The sequence below is a fragment of the Sinocyclocheilus anshuiensis genome, unplaced genomic scaffold (genome assembly GCF_001515605.1).
Source record: "Sinocyclocheilus anshuiensis isolate Anshui unplaced genomic scaffold, SAMN03320099.WGS_v1.1 scaffold152, whole genome shotgun sequence".
In the NCBI taxonomy this organism is placed as follows: Eukaryota; Metazoa; Chordata; class Actinopteri; order Cypriniformes; family Cyprinidae; genus Sinocyclocheilus; species Sinocyclocheilus anshuiensis.
The window spans coordinates 1,353,716-1,373,029 of record NW_015555781.1 but is presented as its reverse complement, the minus strand read 5'-3'; the positions used below and the strand labels follow the sequence as shown (position 1 = coordinate 1,373,029).

The 19,314-nt window shown below is 36.2% G+C and overlaps 2 protein-coding genes and 1 pseudogene across 3 annotated transcripts; 1 reads left to right on the top strand and 2 right to left on the bottom strand.

Moving 5' to 3' along the window:
• Window positions 1-2,177: 2,177 nt before the first annotated feature.
• On the bottom strand, window positions 2,178-5,895 carry LOC107674679 (uncharacterized). Its single transcript, XM_016468746.1, has 10 exons — window positions 5,542-5,895; window positions 5,364-5,437; window positions 4,782-4,908; window positions 4,528-4,688; window positions 4,232-4,392; window positions 3,964-4,120; window positions 3,776-3,869; window positions 3,590-3,656; window positions 3,404-3,492; window positions 2,178-3,284 (listed from the first exon to the last, which is right to left on the bottom strand). Exons 2-10 carry the CDS (start codon window positions 5,425-5,427, stop codon window positions 2,435-2,437), a joined length of 1,770 nt encoding a protein of 589 aa, XP_016324232.1. The 5' UTR covers window positions 5,428-5,437; window positions 5,542-5,895; the 3' UTR covers window positions 2,178-2,434.
• Window positions 5,896-10,413: 4,518 nt separating this feature from the next.
• Window positions 10,414-14,451, top strand: nsmce1 (NSE1 homolog, SMC5-SMC6 complex component). 2 transcript variants are annotated; one of them, XM_016468826.1, is made up of 8 exons: window positions 10,414-10,518; window positions 11,172-11,310; window positions 11,497-11,618; window positions 11,828-11,905; window positions 12,369-12,515; window positions 12,627-12,743; window positions 13,054-13,180; window positions 14,082-14,451. In XM_016468826.1, the coding sequence occupies exons 2-8, from the start codon at window positions 11,193-11,195 to the stop codon at window positions 14,177-14,179; spliced, it is 807 nt and encodes a 268-aa protein (XP_016324312.1). In that variant the 5' UTR covers window positions 10,414-10,518; window positions 11,172-11,192; the 3' UTR covers window positions 14,180-14,451. The 2 variants fall into 2 exon arrangements, with proteins under 2 accessions (XP_016324312.1, XP_016324313.1); XM_016468827.1 differs by lacking the exon at window positions 10,414-10,518 and adding an exon at window positions 10,535-10,705.
• Window positions 14,452-15,008: 557 nt separating this feature from the next.
• On the bottom strand, window positions 15,009-18,645 carry LOC107674620 (lysine-specific demethylase 8-like; annotated as a pseudogene).
• Between the last annotated feature and the right edge of the window lie 669 nt (window positions 18,646-19,314).

Genomic DNA, 19,314 nt, shown 5'->3' with positions numbered 1-19,314 from the left:
AATTTAATTTCATTCACATGTGAATGTCACATCCTTTATGGATTATGTGCAGTGTTGGGGGTAATATATTACAAGTATCGCAAGTTACGTCATCAGATTACTTTTTTTCAAGTAACTAGTAAAGTAACGCATTACTTTTTAATTTACAAGAGAATATCTGAGTTACTTATGTGAATGAAATTAAATTATATTCCAGTTATAAATGTGCTTCTGATTACAGATAGCCTGGGATTACAAAGATTTGTATTTTAAAGAAAACCAGTTCGAAGGGAGCATAATTTGCGTTTTGGGTTAAAAATTTTCTTAATATGAAATTTGAGGAGAATGACAATTAGATTAGACTGTGCAGAAATTGAAATCTACATGCTAATACACACTATACTCATAGTCACCAATGCTGATGTTGTTAACATTAATCATTTGAGAATGAACGATAACAATAGTAATAATTTGAATGGTTTGATGTGATATGAGCTGAGCGATCTTTAGATTTAATTACCATTGGTAGCGAGATTTATGGTAATGCTTTTTTCCTCTACGGTGAACATTCTTATTTGGGTCATATTCCAAGACGTAGGCTAGAATCTGTGATTGCGAAGTACAGTAAATATCCACACCGGTGCGGTGACTGACTGCCACACATACTCTACATAACATTAGATTCATCCGCGCTGGAGCTGTGTCGACTCACAACCCACGCAAGCTAGATAATTCCGCACACAGCTGCAATTCCAGGTTTTCAAACAGAGATGGCGACAAAGAGGCAAAACTTACGGACTGCAGCTTTAATAAACAGAAGTAAAAGTGTCATCCAGACCTAAATGTATCATAGAAGACGAGGCCGTTTTTGAACTGCACATTAACGCCACCAGAGCTACACCTGTCCAACTGACTATTCTACCATTATTCTGTCACATGACATGAACTTTATAGGCCCTATAGACAACTTTCAATAGTTAGCCTACATAATTATGGACCTTTAGTTTTCATAGCCTATTGTTATACATAATTCATTCTATTCATATCGCATTGGATTACAGTACCACTTTCTAGAGAGCAAAGCTGTCCCTTGTTCAGACATACAAAGCATAATTCATTTATAGTGTAAATGTCTCAACATGCACTTCAGTGTATGATGTTCCTAGGAAATATAAATTAGCTTCCTGGTTCATGGCAGGCACCATAAAACAAAAGCCCTGTGAAAACATGTTTGAAATTCCCCTGAAGGCCTTTGGTTGAACTCAGACTCTGTTTCAACATTCTGAGGTTTTATTTTAGAAAGCTAAAAACAAGGGCGTACATTTACATTGCTCTTATTGAGAAGTGCTTTAGTTTTTCTTAGAATGCCATAGTGTAAGTGGACCTATAGTGATTACATACAAAAATAATGAAATGTTTCATGCACGTACCAATCATCTGTTTGACAGCATAGTAACTGTACTCAGGCTGACAATAACTGTTTATGAACTGACTGAGGTGAGTGGAGTCTTTGAAGAGTAAACATTTGTCCTGTTGACGATAGCAAAACAAAAAAGACAACAGTGTCATCTACATCTAAATGTATCACATCTACAAACATATCTTTTTTTGTTGAAACAACATCCTATAGAAAAATACAAGTTCTATTCACAGACTGAGACAGCAAGTATAATGCCATTAGCAAATATCGCATAATGTAATAAAAAAAAGTCAATGCCAAGAAAAATAATACATGACTTCCAAGAGAATTGAAGTCACTGTATAACCCCTTATTGTTGAAAGAGTGGATCCTGGATTTAGGTATTAAACAAAGTTTCTTATTACTGGTAATATTTTCAAAGAAATGCAACTGTAGAGATCAATAGTTAAAATGTAAACATACCCATCATTTGTTTTCACAGCATAATTAAACAGAATAAGAACTGTGCTATCATGCCTTTAAAATTTGCCTTCGCAAATTTGACTTGGTGTCACATTTGGCATTGTGTGTAAAATAAAAGAGTAATAAAGAAGTATGAATAACAAGAATAGTTACTGTATATGATCTCAACAGGCATTTAAAGGAATACTCCACCTAAAAATGAATACTCTCTGATCATTTACTAACATGCACTTGCATTATATGGACTCACTGAGATGGAGTGAGTTTTTATTCTTATAAAAATCTGTGTTTGTGTTCCATAGAAGAAAGAAAGTCATCTGGGACAGCATGAGATAATTTTAATGGGTGGAATATCCTTTTAAGGCATTTTCAACATCTTATTGCAGAAGTAGCTAGCAAAACCTAAATTCAATGCATTGGCTCTAAGCCTGAACAAATAGTGAACAAAGTTTGCATAGTTCTTATTACTGGTCATATTTTCAAAAGAATGATTAATTGTAACTGTAGACATTGCATGCAAAAAATAATTAAAGGTTTCAGGCATGTACTTATCATTTGTTTTACAGCCCAGTTTTAAACACATTGATATGAATTGTCTATTTGAATAACGGGTGAGAAATGCAAAGAAGAGGCCCACGAACTTTGCTGCACAGATGTGGGATCTTGGCCGGTGCTGTGGGGGAATTTCAAAGCTCCACATGCATTAAGTGCTTGTTCAGTACTGACGCTTGTGCTCCACTGTCCTTCTGTGCTCTTTGTTAAGCCTTGAAAAGCCTGATATCCTTCATCACTTGGTGTGACACTGCCATCATGCAGAATCAGAGAAGGATAGAGTGGATTTGTGCTGGTGATGAGATTTTTCATGATGCATTTCTCATCAGCACCAACAACACTATTTGAAAGGTTCACACAAACATCTGGATCATTTTCCTTTTCCAAAACACTGCTGAAGCACTGATATGCGTCTTCCAGAGTATCATTAGTGGGAGAGTTAAACTGGCTATCGCATGTATCCAAGTCTGAAACTTCCCTCTTGCCAGACTGACAGTAATGATCACAGCTCAGCTCCAGGAATAAAGAATCATCAGGGGCTGATTCCAAATATGACATATTACTGAAAACTGATGAGCCAGAGCAATTGCCCGAATCTCGGTTTGCATGGTTGTGTTCTCTTGAGGAACTGATTCCGTTAACACTCTTGTATGACCTGCTCGTAGTAACCTGATTGTTGGGGGGGAACGGTGATGGGTTGTTTGAGATTGGACGTGATTTAAACACCTCATCTAAGGCATGCTCGACACGTAATGCGATGTTGATGGTGCTGATGTTCTCTTCCGGGCAAGCCTGGCCATAATCCACAGGCGCTGACTCAACACTGTGGGAACTTTTTTCATTGTTTGTATCTACTGATAATGCTGAGATCCTGTAGAGAGACAAACATGTTGTGTCATTATTAATCAGAATTAGAATGATGCCAGTCTGTCATGTGTTTCTGACGTTTTTGGGGGAAAAAAGAACAAACAAGCAAACATAAGAACATACAATTTCTTATCCTCCTGAAGGTCCAGTGTTGGAATCCAATCTACTTGGATTGGAGAGAACTTCGTAACAGATGGAGGCAAAATATGAACCTATTAAACATGAGAAAAAAAATAAGGCGTTTATTTTGATCCACATTATGATGAAATATTAACATTATTGATGGTTATTGCAGGATCTTTCTCCCACCTTCTCCTCTCCAAGATTGGCATCTATTTTTGGCTTGGAGATTTTGTCCCACCAATTCGTCTTCATGCTGTAATGAAGAAGTAAAGTGTTTCAGTACTGAATTTGTCTAGGATGCATAAAGGAAGAGCAAAAATGTCAAATGTTTTGTTATCGAATGATGGAAAAAACATAAAACAGAGAACTCACCTCAAAATGCAGATGAAGATAATACAAATGATGATGATTAAACCAACACAGAGAGGTGGAATCATCATTTTGGCTATTTCATTTGGGGATGAGGCTGTAAAACATATATACAGTAGATTGATCAGGATTATTTAAGACTATTAACACACATGCAATAATGAATTTGAGACAAATCTAGATAGACTTACAGGTGGTGAACTCAACTGTTGTGCTCTGGTCACTAGATATACTATGATCATTATAGTCAGAGCTCATTGTTGCTGTCAGAATGTAGTTGGTATTTGGCTGGAGATTTTTGGCCACAATCTCAAAGGATCCCACGGTGTTTGGCACTGTCTTGGATATCTGTATGAACATATATATATATATATATATATATACATATATATACATACGCATTAATATACACATTAATATGGTTCATATTATCTATGTATCATATATCATCTTCCTTACATTTTCATGTCCTCCTTTGATGCCATAGGTCAGATTTATTCTCAAGGATTCAAAAAAATTTCTTCCTGCCGAACCTCTTTTGTCATACTGGTCATCCCAAGTTACATTAAAGTTTCCATTTTCAGTCTTCTTCACTGATAAGACTGGAGATTTCGGTTTGACTACAGAAAATGGAAAACATATGTAAATGTGTCAGATAAGGCTGGATGAAACTAAAGAGCATGCAAATTCTACTTTATCCACAAAATAATAAGGAAAAATGTTAGCAAGAACTTATAGACAACATTTATACTCACTGAAGTATGAAGTCATGAATATTTCGCTTAATAAAACATTTGTTCCTTCCAGAAGTGTAGTATTGAAGATCTCTGTTGCAACAAACCCTTGCACTTTAATTTTGCACTCACAATTGTCACTGTGATGACTTCTCTCAAAGATGCATGTATACTTTTTAAACCTGCATTTTAAGAGATATTTGTGTCAACTGATTGCTAAATGAACAGCAATACATTTAGTTATAGAGGAACTACAGGCCTGGACAAACACTCACTCATTGAATACAGGATGTGTGATGTTGAGCTTGTATCCAGAGCAGCTTTGGAGACGGTCAGAGGAGAGACTGCATTTCATTTCTGTCTCATAGTCATTAAAACACTTCAAGTCCTCCTTTGTGGGCTCTACAGTGATTTTAAAGTTTTAAAATAAAAAGCAAACTATATCACACATGACCAAAGTAAACAGTTGTTTTGTAAAAAACTAGCAGTAGCTATGACAGCAAAACATGGTGTAAAAATGAGCCACATGACAACATTTTGAGGTATGAAAGTAAAAGTAAAAATTCGACAGAATTGGTGTCGTCTAAATCAGCACGTTCTTTAATTTATTAAAAAACACCCACATCAGCTTTTCATCAACACGTTTTGAATAAATTAATTAATGAACAAATGAATAGAAATATCATGTCTGAGCCGATGGGGAAGTTTGTAACACCTTCCAGTACCTGTACTTCTCCTGAAGCTACAAAAAAGAACAGTGCTACATTTGACACAATTGTGAGAGTGGCATCAGCATATAAATATGGAGATTTCATATCTAAGTATTCATAGAGAAAAAAACAACAACAAACACTTACCGTAACACAATGCGAGACAGATGAGTGTGAGGATGATCTCACACTTAAGAAATGTGGAAAACATCCTGTACGTCCTATAACAAAAAACAAATATAATCTCATACATCTCCAAACAATTACACGTTACAAACTAAAATGACTCCTCGCAAAATATAGCCTAAATGTTACGTTTTCATACCTTTAGACTGTATTTTACAGTACGTTGCTTTTAAGAAACCGAGTTTACTAACCACTCTATAGGCAAATTAAACACAGTTAAATACGGTTTCAGTCACAACCACATACAGCAAGTAGCCCCGCAAGTAGTTTAAACCTGCTTCATATTCATATGAGCATATGCTTCCCTATTCGCAAAATAGAACTCGCGAAAAAGGGCGTTTCGAACTTTCCTGGAAAACACGCAGCAGTTCCGCCGTTCCACTGACTCCCGTCCTGCTGGAGCCTGCGCTGTTCCTGACAGACGCGCTCTCACACTGATCCCGAGCCTGCTCAAACACCACACCGGAATTCCATGGAAAACCCTCCGAGCCCACGTCAAAGATAAACAAGCAAGAATAGTCTTCGTTAGAATGTGTTATTTATGAGACAATCAAACGCAAAGGGGATCATTATGCAAGGCTCGCAAAAGGAACCGCAAAATGACACTGCATTTCAGAGAAACGTTTTATGCAGTTCCAATTCCTCTTATGTCAGTTTCATGTCAAAATTAACAGCCTACCCCAATCTAAAATAGAAAATATATCAAAATGTTATATTATATTATTTATTTGTACATTTCTCCAACACATTTTCAGTATGGCAGACAAGACAGGTTTATTTTAAAAACATTTTAAAAACTGAATGAGCCATGCCTATGGTCTCTCTCTTTCTCTCGCTCTCTCTCTCTCTCTCTCTCACACACACACACACACACACACAGTTTCACAGTTTAGGTGTTAATTGGCATGACAAACATTTGATATTTGTAAATTTGTATTGCCAGTGCAAGAAAAGAGTAGTACAAAATAATATAAAACGGTAATTGAAGTATAAAAGTATACTTCAAGTAAAAGTAATTGAAGTATTTTGTGCATTCTGTGAGAAAGTGCAGCTCTGTCTCGATTTTGTCTGGATGCAGTGTGGACACAGCCTCTCTTCCTGTGGCAGCCATGTTTTCCTGTGTCTGCCCGTCTCTATCATGTGTCCACCGAGTCTGTACCTGCTCAAGGTGGCTCTCAGTTTTTTATCTGTTACTTTATACAGATAGTCTGCCATAGTGTATGTACTGTCTTTTTAGGGCCAAATAGCATTGCATTTTACTTTGTTGTTGTGTTTGAGATTCCCAATGTTTCATGTAATTGTGTTTTATTTGTGCTGTAATTTGGTTGAATTGAATGTGTTTGGCAGTATTGTTCTGGTCCAGAGTGTCAGTGTGATGAGGGTCAGTGGATGTTAGTGAAACATCAGAACTGAAGCTCTGGACTCGTTGAAAGAGGGGATTGCTTCCATTGCTCAGCTCTTGGTATTGCAGGGCTTTATGATGGTATGAGTCGGATCACTGAGTTTTAAATGCTTGCAGAATTTGCCCTTTTCTGTATTTTTATAATTAGTGGATATTTGCCTATTTCTGCCCTGCATGCATTATTTGTTGTGTTCCGGTGGATGTGTAGAATATTTTACAGAATTCTGCATGTAGGGTCTCAATTGGATGATTGTCCCATTTGGTTAGTTCTTGATTTGGATTTGTCAGTGGACTGGACCCCACAACTCACTGCCATAGAGGGCAATCAGCTTGATGACAGATTCTTATATTTTCAGCCAAATTCTTAGGAACTCTATTGGGCATTGTCGTTTTATGACATAAAAGGCACTGCGTGTTTTATCTCTCAGTTCATTCACTGCAGAATTAAAGTTACCTGTGGATGTGATTTTCAAACCCAGGTATTGTAGTGTGATGTGGCTGTGTTCCCTGGGATCTGGGTGTTTTCTGGAATGTCATGATTGTAGTTTTCTTAAGGTTTGACTGTTAGGCCCCAGGTCTGACAGTATTGCTCTAGCAGGTCCATTTTCTGTTGTAGACCTCGTTTATTGGGAGACAGCAGAACCAGGTCATCTGCGTAGAGCAGACATTTGATTTCTGAGTCGTGTAGAGTGAGACCAGGAGCTCCTCCCTCTCTCTCCCTCTCTCTCCCTCTCTCTCTCTCTTTCTCTCTCTCTCTCTCTCTGTGTGTGTGAGCCGTACAGGAGAAACACGTAACTTCCATCTTCCATTCCACTCGGGTTCCGCTTGGAGACGCCTTGTGGTTGAAAACAGTAAAAAACAAGTCATAACACATAAAGTTGCACGACAAGTTTCACAATACAGCATGGCCTCCAGGCAATATCCCAGCAAACACAAAACGTTTTTTAAAAACATAGTTGTGTTTGCTGTGAATGCCTTACATATGGGTTCTGATATAATCACTTTTTTCAAGTGCCAACCGTGTACTGGTGACAGTACGAATGAGAGTCCAAACAGCTGATAAAAACATCACAATAATCCACAAGTAAATCACATGACTTCAGTCTATCAATTAAAGGTCACATATTTTACACCTTTCTGGAGTTTTATTTTAAGTCTTGATGTCCTTAAGAATATATATTTGCGGTATACTGCAAGTACCAAAAACCATCTCAATATATTTTTACAGCTCCTCTCTCAGGAGCTCTGCAAAGAAAGAACAGGTCGATTTTGGCCTGTCTAACTAATATTCACGAGCCTCTCTTCTGATTGGCCTGTTGTTTTCTGAGTGACGCACGGCCAGGCCAACCACAGGTAACTAGGGTCATGTATGCTGTAGCCTGCTGTGGATTGGTGATATTCACAAGTAAGGTCAATAGAAACACCGGTAATGATGGTCACTGCTGAGGGAAATGTTGTTCGGCCTTACATGTTTGAGCCGAACTCAGACCCCGAATCACGACGACAGGAGACAACCAACCACCTCCTCAAACGCGCTTACAACAGGATGTTTCAGAATGGTAATTCATGTTTTTTTTTCAAACACCGAATGCAGTAAATACAGACCTGTCCAGCCGAGCGTTTGCGATCACGTGAACTTGAAGACACGTGTACAAATGCGGCTGGGTGACATGAATGGAGATGATTCCAGATTGGCGATGTAGTATTTAGCATTTGAGGTAATTTGTGAATTAGCATAGACTTTTAGTCTAAATAAAACAATTTGCAACTGTTACTATTATTACACTTGTATACAAAACTTTGTATTATGCTTGTTACAGAGTGACGCGGTTGTCATGGCGACCGTCACAGCCCTACTGTGCAATGATGTAGTTTCCTGACATCCAGACTGAACAGCGTTTTCTCGACATGTTTCCTTGTTGTTGTTGCTCAGCAATGGCATGGACGCGATGTTGTCTGGGGGTTTGGCAAAAGGAGAGTGGGACTGTGGGCGGTGCTCAGGGTGGTGACTGAAGGCGGTGACTGAGTAGTTCTGACGTCACCTTTTTACGGAAGTCACAACTGTTCGTGAAAAATCACAGCTACTTTATGCAGGCTGTGTGCATTTGACTGTGGATTGACTGTTTTGAAACTTACATAGCACCTAGACCTCAGTTATCATGAAAAAAGCCAGGAAATTTCAGTTTTGACAATATGGGACCTTTAACATCTTGTGAAGTGAAGAGCTGCATGTTTGTAAGAAACAAATACATACATACATACAAATACTGTATATCATTAAGACATTTTAACTTTAAACTGTTGCTTCCAGCTAAATACGAGTCCTATATCTATAATTTTTTCTCCAGTGTTTATTGTGATGTTTTTATAAGCTCTTTGAACTCTCATTCTGATGGCACCCATTCACTGCAGAGGATCCATTGGTGAGCAAGAGATATATATATGCTAAATTTCTCCAAATCTGGTCCAAAGAAGAAACAAACATATCTACATCTTGGATGGCTTGAGTGTGAGTAAAGTTTCAGCAAATGTTCATTTTTGGGTGAACTAGTTACTATACATTTAATGATGACAAAATTACATTGTATGATATTAGTGCTTTCCCTTCTGTTTGTTTCTGTTTTAGATTATAGGCCTGCTGTGCCACTGTGCTGCCTATAATTACTGGTCTAGTAGGCTATACATTGGTATTTATTTGTTTTCATGGTGTATGTGCCGTGTTTCTTTCCACATTTTGTTCGACACCAATCAAATGTATTCCATATCAAAACAGCCAGTTTTGATGTGCAGGATCCTATGAGTTGCAGCAGTTTTCTGTTAGAAAATCATTTGCCTGAATAATATATACTTACTAATTTCACCTGGAAATTGTGATTTTGTCATGCATAGAATTTTGGGTGATTTTCAGTGTTAATGTCAACAATTATCACTGGGCAATCAATTGCTATGGACCCTTTTCACAAGACTGTGATGACGCGTTTAACGGTCATCAGCATTGTAAATCCTCGAAAGTTTTTCATATTTGTATTAAAAAAAAAAATGTATGTACATTTATAACACTATTCTTTGTATTATATCACCTTTGCATCAAATTACAAAAAACAGTTAAAGCTAATGCGAGGGTGTTTGTAATGCAGCCTCTATGGGAGGGATGGTAAATTTGACATCTTCTGACTGCCGTTATCAGTCTCTCTCAATTTTTTTCCTTTTATTGAATGTCATGAAAACACTATCGTGGAGTTTTTCTTTTGCTATTTGAGCAAATGGGAATGCAAAACATATATTTGTGGTACTCTCCCATTCACTGCTCTTCAAGTTAACCCAACTATGACGACTTCCGCTGCTGAGAAACCCAGATATGTGAAAAAGGTCCATAGTGCACAGATTTTTATAGACTTTTAAGTAGTGCACACTGCACAGATGGCACTGTTATAGTTTATGTTGTAGTTTAATTTAATAAACAACATGTCATTCAATTGTCACAGATACATAAGTATTATGTTTATTTATATCAATTTTAATATATATTAATAGCTTATATACTACATATTAATATATTAAAAGTATATACACATGTACATGATGTCATCTAGTGTCACAAGTGTTTTCCGCAGGAACCTTCTGAATGGATCACGTGACCGGAAGTACGGTTTCTAGTGGGAACGCGCGAACGTTGCTCGAATTGACATCTCGGGCGCGGTACACTGAAAACGGGTATGTGAGAAGCAGCTCTTTTTAACAATATGTGTTTAATACACCTGTTTCGGTCAGACTAGGATGTCGATCATTGAATACTCTGACAAACGCACGCTTAACTTGATGTAGCATGTCGTATTGAGGATGTTGTGCAACTTAGCTTGTGGCTTGCGGTATTTTTGTAAATTCGTCCGGTAATACAAGCGTAAGTTTGCATGTTCACTGGAAAAATATTGTCTGGGTTTTGCCTTTGTTTTCACATTGACCGGATATCTACATTAAATGTACGCTTATTTGCGTTGCTTTGACTGTTCTCTGTAGATCCCACCTTCTCGCACGCCATGATTGGTCGGTTATGTCCAATGCCTGCACGCTATTGGTCAAACTACTTTTCAGTCATTACCTTCAACAAGTATGAAAATGATAGGAAAACAAAGCCAAATCCTGGACATTTAGGCAATTTAGAAATCCCAGAAATCAACTAATTTAGGATTCAACAAGGCATTGGTATAACTATAGTTAACCGTTACTATTAACTATTATAACTATTGTTTAAATTGAACTTGTTCAATATCGTCTTGGTAATACATAAGGGTTCTCCTACAGTCATTTTCAATCACCATTAACTCAGATTTGCCTGCTCAGTATTGGTGAGTTGATGTCTTTTCCAGCTCAAGAGGACATTAAGCAGAATGTCCCCACCAATGGGAGACAGCCACAAGCGCTTCTTGCAGACCATGATGAGCAATGGCATCATCAGTGCATCTCGGGCTGCAGCACTACACAAACACTGCTGTGAGACCCATGGAGGTATGAAGAAAACCACTGGCTGCAATTTAGCCAAATTCAGTTGGATAATGTGTTTATGTAGTATTTATTTTGCTCTTAAGACAAAATGTTTAAAAAAACTAAGTTAAAAAGCAAAACTATAATTTGTAATTTGGAAATTGTATATAGGTGTCCTATTTGAATTAAGCATCTATCTTGCCTTTCTAGCACACTATGTGGCAGACCGATTAGAAGATTTTATTAATATCATCAACGCGCATCTTCAGTCCTTGTTCATGCACATCAGGAAAGGCATGTCTGAAGACGATGGACTCGAGTATTATGCCTTGGTTAGTTGAAATCTGCATGCACATCTAAGGAGAGATTTCTTATTTTTTACTGATGTCTGTTCAATTTCTGTATTAGATATTATGTAAATTTTTTGTTTTATATATTATTAATTCGGGAAGAATAATATTAGCATTGTATTACATTTATGTGCTTGATGTGATATTTTTAAAAGTCAAAATAGAAATAAATTCTTGCGTTTGTTATTCAGGTAAACGTGACAGAGACGGACATAACAAGAATGGCGTCTGATTATGCAGATAATGAACTGGAATTATTCAGAAAAACGGTATATGTTGATTCTCTCACACACACACACACACACACACACACACACACACACACACACACACACACACATACATACAGACAGTGGCAAGAAAAAGTATGTAAACCCATTGGAATTAGTTGGTTTTCTGTATCAATTATTCATAAAATATGATCAGATCTGCATCAAAGTCACATGTATAGACAAACAATGTGCTTAAATTAACATCTCACAAACAATTATAATCTTTCGTGTCTTTTTTGAACACATCCCATTAAATATTCTTAGCGGTGTGGAAAAATTAAGTGAACCTTACCTTGTTTTCGTTACCTGGATGAGCCACAATGTTTTTAAAATTTTTTTTTTGGGGTGATGAGTCTTTTGTTTGTCCTGAGAATATGAGAGTATAAAAGACTATTCTAATTTTTTTCTTAGGAAAGTCATGTTTTGTTTTCATAATATCTCTCTTTGTCTCTGCATTCAGATGGATCTGATTGTAGACTCTGAGAGCGGTTCTGCCTCCTCCACCGATATTTTAAATTGTGCCGACAGCCTCCAGACAAAGAAACTGAAGAAAAAAGAAACCGAGCATGTATTAAACAAATTTGTCCAGGACAAATGGTTAAATGAGGTATTCATTTTAAAATCGGTCTTTTCCCATATATAAATAACTCACCAGTCGCTGCCTCCAAAAGTAGTTAAACATTTTTTTTTTATTTGTTCTTTTGTTTCGCTGCTTTAGAAAGACGGTGAATACACATTAAGTGTGCGCTGCATTGTGGAGATGGAACAGTATATGCGCACAATCTACCAAGACCTCATCAAAGTGTGTCATGTGTGCCACAACATTGCCCTGCAGGTAAAGTCATGAACATGAGTAAAGGTCATGAAGTTTTTTTTATTACGGAAATCCAGGATTTAGATCTCCATCATTTAATTTGAAACGCAAGAAGGAATTTTAAAGAAATAACCCACCAAAAAGTCATCATTTCATCACCCTCATGTTGATTTCTGTTTAGCTTGTTTAATAATTGATTAGTTGAATTTTTATTACTTATGTTACATGTATTGAAATTGTATTTCTATAGAATTGCCTTGGCTATAGGGGTTACCTGATAGCATTTTCAAACAGAGGAAACTGCAAACAAGAACTTTTCTTTTACATTTAGTGCCAGATGTGTGAAAACCCAATATGTGGAATCAAGGTGCATCTCCCATGCGTTGCTAGATATTTTAGAGCACGCAGTGACCCTCGTTGCCCGGAATGCAGTGATTTCTGGCCTCACGAGATTCCAGGTGAACTGTTTTTCTTTTTTTTGTGTGAATATTTTATTTTTGCCTTTGAACTATAACATAAAAATACAAAACACAAATTTTACATTACTTGGCGCACAAGGCAAAAAATACAATAGAATGGGATTATACAGGATGTCATAATTGTTACAGTGTAAGACCTCATTTGAAAAGAGAATCCCTCCGGTCTATTGAAGTATCTTCCATGTAACAGAAAAGGGGTTGCCAGATTTTATGAAATACTTTACTTTTATTTCTTAACCAGTATGTTAATTTTTCCAAGGGTACACAGTTACTAACCTCAGATAACCACAGACATATGGGAATAACTGTATCAGATTTCCACGTTATTTCAATGCACTTCTTAGGAATTATTAGGAACATTTCTGTGAGTTCTTATGGCATAAACTTGCCTAATATTAGCGTAATTACCCAGTAAACATACTTCTGGGTTTGTTGGAAAATTGACTCCATGGATATCAGACTCCAAACTCCAAAGTTGCATACTTTTTGCCAAAATTCCTGAACTTAAGGGCAGGTCCATGTGGAATGAAAAAAAGTTCCCTTCTCCACACCACATCTAAAGCAAAGAGGTGAAATTTTATTAAACTTATGAAGTTTTGATGGTGTGATATACAGTTGGTGAAGGAAGTTAAGATGAATTATACTGTATCTAGAGTTCAAGTATGATGCAGCACCATCCTTACACAGTTCACCCCATGTTTCCCCTTCAATGCTAATGTCCAAGTCATGTTCCCATTTCACTTTAGATTTGTCTAATTCAGGCACTGGTTGGTTAACTGTTTTTCATTAACTGATAGATTTAATATGAACAATTTGTTAGTTGTTTACTTAAAAAGTTTTTACATTCCAATGTTTTCATGTTTCTTTTTCTAATTTGCAGAAATACTGCATTCCCAGTCACAGAGTTCACAAAATTTGCCTTCATCATCCAGAGAGAGCACTGCTCCCACACCATCACGCCGGTCAAGAAGGTCGTAATCTGCTTGCTGATTCATTGCTGCAGCTGGCCTTTTGACCATTAATGAGGATTTTTCAAGTGTCTAAAAGTTTTTCTACATGCATTTTCTATTTATAAAGAATTGTTATTGGAAAGGGTTCTTTCTCAGTTTGACGTAATTTTTGTTGTAATTCTGATCCAAGATCAAATAGTTTAAATAAAATCTATTTACTCTTGTATGGAAACATTTGCTGTCTCTTGAATTTTAGCATTTTGTACAGTTGCAAAAATAAAATAAAAATTGAGAAACAAACTTCAAATGTCTCTTTTCAAAAGAAAATCTTAAAAAAAAAAAAAAAAAGATCAATTCAAGTTGTCAGCACATTTCAAAGTGTTGCAACTAAATGTGGGTAACCATTTAATTTAGTTCCCTACATACTGTTCCTGTAGCTGAACTGGTAGAGAATGAAGCAAGCAAACCAAGACCATGAATGCAAATTACATAGAAATACATGCACTGTTAAATGTATAGCTTGAATATGATGATCCGCCTTGAATAATGTGTTATTAATGGAAATAAACAGAAACATTTGCTCTAGTTGGTATAACAAAATGTAAAATTATTCAAAATTATACTGAGGTAAGATGAGATCCTACCTTGGGCAAGAAACCCTTCTGGCTGAACTTTTACAAAATGAATAAATGACTTGATACATCTGAAATGTACGTTTATTCTATGACTTAAGGAGTTATATGAATATGTAAATATTTAATGAAAAGCAAAGATGGAAATATTGAAGAATAACCCCATCAATTACACAAAATAATACATTTATATGTATATAACATTCAGCCTAAAACTGATAACATATTTGGCATTTGTACAAATAAAGACAATGTTATAAGACTTGACAGCACACACTTTGGTTACGTTGTTTTATTCTCTACAAATTAGGACCACCAAAAACTGACAGAAAAGCTGGGCTCTAGAGAGCACACATAATGCCAGTGCTGTTGAGGAATGAAGAGGACATCTCTGGGCTGGAGAACACACTCCTGATAGAAGGCTTTAGAGAAGTCTGGGAACTTCACCAGGTCTGCATTCTCCACTTTCTTCCTGGTGGTGGTAAAACAACTTTTTTTTTTTTTTTTAAGATATAAAACAACTTATGTGATTATTTCAAAACACTTTAAGAACAAGAAACCTGCTGTCATAAATTAGGTCTTCTACCTGACTGGTGTTGTGCAGTAGCTGCGACTGATGTGGATAGAGATTTTTTGTTTCATCTGGGCTGTAGAGCCGGATGTATTTCCTTCCAACCACCTGACATCCAAAAACACAACCAGAATGCAATGAAACGGGGGGAACAAAAGCCTTGCCTTTCAAATGCCAAATGCACCATTTGTCTCTTGTTTACCTGTGCCAAAAAATTCTGTTGAGGATCCTGATGGAGAGGAGACACAGTCCCTCCAGGCCCAAACCAGGCATTAATTGTAATGTCATCCTCATCTCCCTCTCCAAGACAACAATAGTCTGGGATGTGAATATCTTCTTTCAGCTCTGGAACCTATCAGGATGAATAACAGCCAAAGTTACTGTTATTGGTTTTGAATGATGCTACATCTGCTAGTATAATTCCAAGTCTAAGAAAACTGCCATAGCGCAAACTAAATTCACAAAAACTTTGCACTTTTAACAGTATTAAGAGAAAATCAATAAAGAAATATTGCACCCAACAAAGAAAACTTGCTGAAGAATGACTCGCCCTCAGGCCGTCCAAGATGTAGATGAGTTTGTTTCTTAATTAGAACAGATTTGTCGAAATTTAAAAATGCATGACTTGCTCACAAATGGATCTTCTGTAGTGAATGGGTGCCGTCAGAATGAGAGTCCAAACAGCTGCTAAAACATCACAATAATCCACAAGTAATGTAAATAATCCAAAGGTTTGTGTTTGTAATAAATTCATCAATAAGATGTTTTTAACTACAAACTGATACTTCTGGCTAAAATCAATCAATCAATAATATTGATGAATTAATAATATTGATTTCTTCAGTGAAAAAGTCATCTTGTCTGAATCAGGTGAGGAATCTGCATAGATCGAGCACCGTTTATAAGTGAAAAACAGTCCAAAACAAATAAGTCAATGGAGTTTGATGTGAGAGGACAACGGGATGGACTTTTTTTACTGGAGGAAGTGTTATTATGGATTAGCATTATTATTATTAAACCATAACCATGGTTATTTTTATAGAGTCTTAATTATGGATTTGTTTATTACAAACACATAGCTTTTGACTTCCCAAGACGTTAATTGATGGACTGGAGTTATATATATATATATAATGTATAATTTTATTTATTTTATATTATATACATTTGTGGATTATTGTGATGTTTTTAGCAGCTGTTTGGACTCTCGTTCTGACGGCACCCATTCACTGCAGAGGATCCATTGATCAGACAGTGATGACATGCTAAATTTCTCTACATCTAAGATGGCCTGAAGGTGAGCAAATTTTCATTTTTGGGTGAACTATTCCTTTAAAAGTAAAGTATGTAGATTCTGGTCCTCTAGTAGCACCATAAAGAAATGCAACTGACCTGATCAAACAACTGATGCTGAGCCAGATATCCCACTCCATCCTCTGCCTATAAGAAAATCACCAAAAAACAAATTATAGACAGTTTACAGCTTCTCTAGGCAAAAAAAAAAAAAAAAACACTATCTTACAATGAAATGAAACTGAAATGATTCTTACTGTTCCTATAATGTAGCGGTCTATGAAGTCATTCATTGTAATGAGCTTTTGTGACCACTCTTCATCAGTGTACTTGGATCCCACTTCAATAGGTACCGTCCAGCAGCCAGCGATAGTTCGTAAGTAGTCTATGCTTAGAAAGAGTGTACAGTAGGGTTGTTTACAGATGTTTCAAAATCTAATAATTAATTTTTATCAGTACCTTCATGGATGCTCTGTTAAGGCTGGCCAGTGATCAGTGATTCCCTCTATAATCACAGGCTTCTGAGGATCTAGGAAATCTGATCTGAAGCACTCCAGGGATGGACAATGAATCCTAGGCACTGCTTGTGCAGGGTTTATTACAGGCTCGGGGGCACAGTCCAGTTTCTGTTTTAGAAAAGCTTTATAAGTAAATAATGTACAGCTGAATAAGCTATTAGAACAAGGTTTTAAAGAGCATGACATGATTTAGTAAATTAGGACATGTTCCTGAATCAACAATTGATATTAAACAATCACAGGCCAAACCTAATCAATCAATCAATCAATCAATCAATCAATCAATCAATCAATCTATCTCACTGATCCCAACAAACACAAAAATTAAGTTTTATCATTTTAAATAATATTATTTAAATCATATATTTGTAAATGTATAATTTCACATTTATTTTTGAATTAAAATGAATTATTAATCTTGTTTTAATTTAAAAAATCACATAATTTTATCAAATGTTAGGTTTTCGTTACAAAGAAAATTCGCAATAATAGCTGAAAATTATGTAATTATTATAATTATACACCGATTTACCACTGATTTGAATAATTCCAAGACAGCAATTTCATAAATGCTTGTTTTTGAAAATTATAACATAAAATGCAAAAAAATAAAATAAAAATGTTGAAGTATTAAAATTACTACAACAACAAATTCAAAGCTAAATAGAAATATAAAAAAATCTATATATACAATAAAATTGACAAAAACATACATTTCCCTAATTAAAACTTGAACTAAAATTTAACTGAAAGTATAAAAATAAAAGCTACTTCAAAATATTTATAAATACTATAATAGCATCTAAATAATTCTAAAATAACACATTTTAATTAACTTCACAGCAGGGAAAGCTAATTTTAAAAACCATGATATATCTGTACACAAGCTGTCACAAATCCTTCATGCTCTTGTCTTTAGGAGGGAAGACTTCACCTTTGAACAGGGTTCTTCACTCCTCTGTGCTTTGTTTGGACTCTTCCTTTTCATTTTATTTCTTAAGACACCAACAATCCTTTGCAGAATGTTGTCCATGATGGCTGCTCCCATTAACAGACCCATGTCACATGTTTTAATGGCCTCTTGGATATTATATTGAGATGGATTTCCATGACATAAACTTAAGACTTTGAATAAGCAGCCATAAGAGTAAACTCTCCTCCACTCCTTGTCTACATCTCTCCATGTCCCAGTGCTGAGCTTCTCCCAGGACTAATCGATAATGACCTGAGCTCTTTCAGCAGACGCTGGGCAATCTGCTTCACTGTACAGCTGATCTCTAGCCAGCTCGATAACCTTCAACACACCGAATTCAGTCTTTTCGCTGAAGTGAAGTGGGAATTCAGACACTGTGGAGGGCAAAACAGCTCGAACATCAGTCTAGATTGGAGCCATGAGCAGAAGAGACTTTTACAGATCACTTGTGATTGATGATCTGGTGAAAAGAGATCACAGGAATGGTTTACTACTTGCTTGGGAGAAACACAACTATACTGATCAAGGTATTGAAATACCGATATGGTATATATTACACGTCATATTTGTTATAATAAATAATAAACACCGTTTACAAAGGTAAACAGATAGCGTCAATTACGTAAGAAATGTGTGACTAATATAAAAAGAAAAGTATTAAAGCGAAAGGCAGTAGTGCCCGTTTTTAATGTTCGGCTAGAAACACAGAAGATTAATAACGTTCCACTCCGGAACACATCCCCTTGTTATCAGTGTCGTTTCATTGCGGTAACTGGTGTACACAGTACACACAATATGAAAGTATATGTCTTATATATATATATATGTCAATATTAACAAAACATTTGTTTGCAGAAATAGAAAGGTCTGTTATATCCTAGGCTATCCCCTACTTCTATTTGATGTTAAAAATTATTGTATGTTTTCTGAAAGTTAACTTCCATATTAAAAGGATAGTTCACCTTCAGTTGCTGGGCCCCATTGATTTCCACAGTATGGAGAGAAAAAAAAAACACTATGCAAGTCAATGGGGACCAGCAATTGAAGGTGAACTATTAAGGCTCAACCTGAAAGATATCACTGTAAAACTCTTCTGAAATAAAACGGTAGAAAATTGTTAGCCAATCAGAATAATAAAGGCCTCCTTGACAATGATTATTAATGATGACTAACAGA